Source organism: Marmota marmota, unplaced genomic scaffold (genome assembly GCF_001458135.2).
Source record: "Marmota marmota marmota unplaced genomic scaffold, marMar, whole genome shotgun sequence".
In the NCBI taxonomy this organism is placed as follows: Eukaryota; Metazoa; Chordata; class Mammalia; order Rodentia; family Sciuridae; genus Marmota; species Marmota marmota.
This window is the reverse complement of record NW_025999869.1, coordinates 22,288,937-22,295,781: the sequence shown is the minus strand read 5'-3', so window position 1 is coordinate 22,295,781 and position 6,845 is coordinate 22,288,937. Positions and strand designations below refer to the sequence as shown.

General features: G+C 38.2%; 2 protein-coding genes across 5 annotated transcripts in view; one reads left to right on the top strand and one right to left on the bottom strand.

The window, feature by feature from the left end:
- Window positions 1-3,575, bottom strand: part of Lyrm7 (LYR motif containing 7) — a 31,261-nt gene extending 27,686 nt beyond the window's left edge. For 2 of the 4 annotated variants that reach the window (XM_015492721.2, XM_048783135.1), the window contains exon 1: window positions 3,440-3,575. In XM_015492721.2, the coding sequence (XP_015348207.1) occupies window positions 3,440-3,457 (18 nt within the window). In that variant the 5' untranslated portion in view covers window positions 3,458-3,575. Of the gene's footprint in view, window positions 1-3,276 lie in introns of all 4 variants that reach the window. The other 2 variants (XM_048783146.1, XM_048783156.1) reach the window with 2 other exon arrangements.
- The window catches only part of Hint1 (histidine triad nucleotide binding protein 1), a 10,571-nt gene continuing 7,181 nt past the window's right edge, over window positions 3,456-6,845 (top strand). The window contains exon 1 of the mRNA XM_048814918.1: window positions 3,456-3,632. Coding sequence (XP_048670875.1) covers window positions 3,456-3,632 — 177 coding nt within the window. The remainder of the gene's footprint in view (window positions 3,633-6,845) is intronic.

Sequence of the window (6,845 nt, the reverse complement as noted above, 5' to 3'; positions counted from 1 at the left end):
CACTAGTATGGCAATATGTAAATCAATGGATGTGTAATTGATGTGATTCTGCAATCTGTATATGGGCTAAAAATGGGAGTTCATAACCCACTTGAAGCAAAGTGTGAAAGATGATATATCAAGAACTATGTAATGTTTTGAACAACCAACAATAAAAAAAAAAATTCTCTCTCTCTAAAATAAAAAATAAAAAAATAAAGGCATTGTGTTGTATCCACCTACACCTAAAAAAATAAATATTAAAATAAATAAATAAAGTATTAGAAAATAAGAATGGCATATAACATCTAAATAATATCACTATGAGAAGACAAGAAAATATTTTCAAATCTTGGAAAAAGTTAATAATTACACTCAATAATAATAGGAATAATATCAAAGATGAAAACTGATTCTTCAAAAATTATACATTTTGAAGACAAAGTATGAGAGTGAGACTAGTCCTCATCTTCTATAGCTAAATGTCAATAAAAAATGTCTCAAAAGAGAAAGAAACCAATGAATAGCACTTTAAACATGTTATTTAGAAATATGAAGTAAATCCCAGATGATTAAAATTATTAAAAAGCACTTATCTCTGGGAAGCAAGAATTGGGAATAAGTAGAAGAAAATGGGTGTATACTGGTTTTCAATTTTACTTCTTAAACTTCTTTACATATTTATCACATCTTTATAAAATTTTATTTTAAAAAAGGAAAGGGAAAAGACACTATCAAAAAAGAAAAAAAATTAGGTACTATGGCACACACTTGTACTCCCAGCAACCCAGGAGGCTGAGGCAGGAGATCCCAAGTTTTGGGTCAGCCTTAGTAACTTTTAGTTTTGAGACCCTGTCTCAAAAAAAAAAAAAAAAAAAAAAAATGGTATGGGGCTCTAGCTCAGTGGTAAAGCACAACTGGGTTTAGACTCTTGGTACCAAACAAAACCAAACAAAAACCAGCCAGGTACAAGAGGAACTTGGGAGGTTGAGGCAGACTGCCAACTTTGAGTTCAGTCTAAGCAACAGAGTGAGACCCTATCTCAAAGAAACAGAAAAAAGAAAAAACCCCACAGAATGGTAGAAAATATCTGTAAATCATATAACTGATAAGGGCTTAATACCCAGAATATCAAAAGAACACTTATAACCCTGATTTTTAAAATATGCAAAGGATTTGAGTAGACATTTCTCCGAAAAAAGATGCACAAATGTCCAATGAGCTATGAAAGATGTTCAACATTCTTTCCCTTCTGGAAAATCCAAATCTAAACCACAATAAGATGTTACCACATCCCAGTAGAATAGCAATAGTAGAACAAAGTCAATAACAAGTGTTGGCAAGGATATGGAAAAAACAAAATTCTTATATATTGTTGGTGAAAATGAAAAAAAAAATACAGCTGCTCTGGAAAAGTTTAGCAGTTGCTCAAAAAGTTAAAACACAGTCATCTCACAATCCAATAATTCGATTACAATTCTATTACTAGGTATATACCCAAGAAAAATGAAAACATGTACACTAATGTTCACAGCAGCATTATTCATAATAGTCAAAAAGTAGAAACAACTTAAATGTCTACAACCTCATGAATAGGTAAACAAAATGTGGAATATCCATGCTACTATGCTTTGAGTTGTGCATACTCCCAAAAGAAGTTGAAGTCCTAATCCCAGACACCTGTAAATGTGACTTTACTAGGAAATAAACCTTTTGCAAGATGTAATCAAGTTAAGATGAGGTCACTAGGGTGACCTACTCCAATGAGACTCCAATGTGGGGAAAATACCACGCGAATTATAAACACACAGAGGAAAGAGAGCCTGGTGAAGACCAAGATAGAAACTGGAATGATACAACAGCAAGGCACAGAACCACCATTGGAAGCTAAGAAAAAGCAAGAAAAGACACTGCACAGTGTTTCAGAGGAAGTGTGGCCTTGCTGACATCTTGACCATGGATTTCTAGCCTCTGTTACTGTGAGACAATAAATTTCTGTTGTTCTAAGCCACACTGTTTATGGCAGGTTGAGTGTCCTTAGCCAAAATGTTTGGGACCAGAAATTTTCCAGATTTTGAGGTTTCTCAAAATTTTGGAATATTTGCATAAAATTATTGGATCAGCACCCCTAATCTGAAAATCTGAAATCCAAAATGCTCCAAAAATCTGAAATTTTTTAAGAATCACATTGATGCTCAACAAGTTTTATGGTTCAGAGCATTTCAGATTACCAATGTTGGTATTAGGGATGCTTAACCTGTACTTTGTTAAGACAAATGTAGGAGACAAATACAGATTTTGGTACTGGGAAATGGAATGTTGCTGTAACAAGTACCCCAAAAAATGTGCAAGTAGCTTTCTAATTGAATACTGTGTACAGGAAGGAAGAATTCTGAAATGCTTGGTAGTAAAAGTTTTGATAGCCCTGAAGACACTGTTGGCAAAAATATGGATTTTAAAGGCACATAGTATAGCATATGCTTAACACTGTGAGGCCCTGGGTTCAATCTCAGCACACACATACTCACACAGATGCCATCATAGAAACTTGGAAATTTAATATTGCAAGAGTAGTAGAAGACATGTTGCAAGGAATTTCAAAAAGTGCGGAGAGGTAAACTAGACCTGGCACAAGCTTTTAGTCCCAGCTATTCAGGAAACTCAGGCAGTACAATTTTGCATCTATTGTTGTGACTTATATTAAAGTGTACTGAAAGTTCAATAGAACAAGAGGACCGCTTTGTGGCTCCCTATTATTGATCAACTATAAACACACTGCTTTTCCTCAAAGTATTGTAGCATAGCATTTCTTCCTTTCTGTGCCTGTTTTGGCCAGTGACAACTGCAAGTCCTAATGGGCCTCAATGTTGATATTTAAAGTCAAGAATTGGGCACTGGTAAGAAATGGGCATGGGCTCGACGAGAAAAGAATCTGAGACCAGGTCTTTAGAGAGTAATGCAGATGGGTCCAGCACATCCCAAACTTTGAGAACTTGGGTCTCACAATTTCTGCTATTTATCGCTAAATATTACCTTTGCAAATAATTCTGCTGGGGCTCAGTTTCCTTTGGTTCCTACACTTCTGTACACCTTCTGATCATCTGAGTAAACATTCCTCATCATTGCATAGTTTTAACTCCGGATTGTGTTTAACATCTCTTCTACTTCTCAGAGACCTGAAATTGGTCCCTCAATTACTCAGAACTCAAGTCGCGTGCTTTTATCACACATAATACTCGGTGCCCGTTAGCACAAAGAACTAAGAACCGTAATGACTTCTCCCTCCCTTCTCCGCACCTGCATGAACCCACGACTGCCCTTCAGGGTTGGTCATCATCCTCCAGAAAGAGTCCCGAACCCCAGCCTCCAGAAACTCCAAACAACCTTCGCAAGGCCACGGCCACGAACTTATTACTCTTACCGTCGGCACCGCACCCACTCCCTCCCCAGGCCCTGTCACCTTGGCCGCCTGACCCATGGCTCTCTTCGCGGTTGCGGCCACGACTCAAGCGGTTGAGTCGCCCCGCCTCTTGGCAACCAATCAAGGCCTGGCGTCGACATCCAATTCCCGGTGGCCAAGTTCCCAGCGCGCCACAACCAATCATCACGCAGCATCTCCGTATACCCGCCTTACTCGGAAGAACCAGGGAGAGGCATTTGCCAATTTACAACTGTAAAACCGCGAGAAGTACTGGAGCCCAATTACTGGCCAGAGGAAAAAGGAAATCACCTGGAAGCCATCTTTATTAGGGGCAGAATCACTTCCGTCTTGGGTGGTTATCTTTTCTTTCGGGTATTGGTTACGTTTTGAGTATCTTGTATTTTAGCGTTTCCCGGTTGGGACAGTCTCTTTAGAAACGTGCATCAGTAACAATCAAGCATTAACAACTACACTGGGCACTGATTGGAACGCTGATTTTTAAAAACTGATATTCTTTCATTCTTTCCAAGAAGGTGAAGTGAGTTACTTGCTGAAGTTCACATGGCTATTAAATGGAGGCCTGGGATACAAATCTTCTAAGCCTGATTACAAAGACTATCCATACCCTTTATATCCTACCTACTTAATTTACCCTACTTGTTTTGCTAGAGGAGGAAATGGGTAACTTATTAACAGCATCATAACAAGGAAGCACTTTTAAGTACAGTTTACTTTAGAACTTTGCAAGCGGTAAGAAAAATCTCAACCTTGTTCCTATGTCATAAGAGTTGTTCACCTTCTCTACCCCCACAAACTTTCAGATTAATTTCTAGGTACAATTGATTTTTTATAAAGAATGAAAGATTTGGAGCAATGGAACTCAAGGCCCCCTTTCCTCTCTATTGTCTGCATTTCAATATACTGCAAGTCATGAGAATAGTAGATAATATTCTACTTTTTTATTTTTATTATTATTATTATTGTTATTTTTATACTGGGGATTGGACCCAACAGAGCATTACCACTGACTACATTCCCAGCCCTTTTTATATTTTATTTTGAGACAGGGTCTGACCAAGTTCTCCCGGCCTCACTGAATTGCTGAGGCTGGCCTTCAACTTGTGAGCCTTCTGAGTCGCTGGGATTACATGTGTGTGCCACCATGCCTGGCTTAAAAAAACATATTAAGGTGCATTAGATTTGTGGAAAAGCATTTGACATAATCAAGCAATTAAACCAATGTACTGGATATTGTATTGCATCCAGGACACGATAAATTAGTTGATCTTAAGACATTGTATTGTAGTGCCTTCTGAATGGTGACAATGATTAAAAGATGCTTTTTTAAAAAAAAAATTTCCCCTTTAAAATCATACTCCAATTTATTGAAAATTTGTAATCTGTTGTGGTAATCTCTAGCTGACTAGGGTCCTGTATTCAGCCAATCAAAATCTCACATCTGCTGATTTTGGCAAAGGTGGGGGGAGTACTGAGGATTTATCCCAGGGGTAATTTAGCAATCACCTCAATTTAACAGCCTCAACCTTTTTTATTTTGAGACAGGGGTCTCACTAGATGCTTGGGGCCTCACTAAATTGCTGAGGCTGGTCTTGAACTTATAATACCTGTGTCTCAGCCTCCCCAGCTATTGGGATTACAGGCCTGCAAGACCATGCTTGATCATCTTCTGATATTTGAAAATTTAGTTCCTATAATGCCAAAATCAGTTCAATCTGTGGGTGCTTTTGTCTTACATAAACCTTTGTGGTTCCTTTCACTGTTCCACAAATGAAATAACTCTCTGGTTGTTAAAGGAAAGCGTCTGTGTTTGTCTGCATCTGAAAGTGTACCACGCAGAACCAAACAGGAAATTCCAACATCACATAAATTCACAGAGCTTTGTTGTAGGGAGTATAATGCCCTCAAAAGATTATATGTCCAGGACCCCAGAACCTTTGATTATATTACCCTATGTGATGAAAGGGGCTTTACAGATATGATTAAATTAAGAATTTAGGGATGGAATATTATCTTGGATTGTATGTTGTGCCTAACGAAAAACAAAGATTTTTTACATTTTTTTAATTTGACAGTAGAATGCATTTTGACACTTATACACAAATGGAGCACAAATTCTTAATCCTTGGATAAAGATTATTGAAAGTCGAAAAGGAAGAAAAGACAGGGAGAGGCCTGAAGATACTCCCGCGCTCACTTTGAAGATGGAGGAGGCCACACACCAAGAATGCAGGTGGAAAAGGTAAGAGTTGATTCACTTGTAGAGTCTTCAAAGAATGCAGCCCTTTTGACAATTTCATTTTAGCTGAGTAGAACCCAGTTTGACTTATGACTTCCAGGCCACTTGTGATGGCTCTTTCCACCATTAAAGCCAACAGCAGAACATCTTCAAATCTCCACCCTGCTTCTGATATCACATCTCTCTCTCTCTCTCACTCCTGTGATGGAATCTCTTTCACTCACAAAGGGCCCTGTGATTACATTGGATCCCCATGAATAATCCAGAAATCTCCCTACCTTGAGATCCTTAATCAATCTGCAAAATCCCTTTTCCATGTAAGGTAACATATTCATAGGCCCCAGGGATTAGGATATGGCGAGATTCCACCTACCTCATCCTCAATCAGTGAGACCAGTTCATCAGGTTGCAATAGGAGGAGATGAGATAGGAGAAGCTGCCAGGATTTGAATATTATTCTGTGATGGAATGCCCTGGAATATTACCAGCAAAAGAGTGACATCATGATTTATATTTTGCAAAGATCACTTTGGGTACTGTGTGGCAAACTGATGACCATGAAAGCAGAGAGTCTTTACAACTAGAAGTCCCTCCAAGGACTCCAGGCCATGGATGATATTGGATTAGAGTAGTGGGGATAGAGGAAGTGAGAATTAGGTTCATGATATCTGTTGAAAATGCCACAGAAGATTTGAGAATAATTTCAAGCCTCTTAACTTGAGCAACTGAGTGAATGGTGCTATCAAGGATATTGAATATAATAGGAGGAGGTTTTGGTTTGTTGTGGACAGAGTAAAACTATATTTCAAGGGCCTTGTAGACAGTAAGTGGAGGTGATGAGTAAGAAATAATTTACATCTTTTAGCTAGTATGGAATTAAGGGGAGAGGCAGGTCAGGAGACAAGTACCTAAGTGATTGCTTTATAGATGATACAGCCTTTAGATGACGTGGAAGTTGTCTGTATTATTTATTATCCAAAATAGACACATTTTATCTCTTGAGACAGGGCCTCACTATGTTGCCCTCGCTGGCTCCAAGCTCCTGGGCTCAAGTGATCCTCCTGCCTCAGTCTCCTTAGTAGCTGGGGCTAAAATAGCACTTTCTTTTTTCTTTTTCTTTCTTTTTTTCTCTTCTTTTTCTTTTTCTTTTCTTCTTCTTCTTTTTTTTTTTTTTTTTTTTTTTTTTTT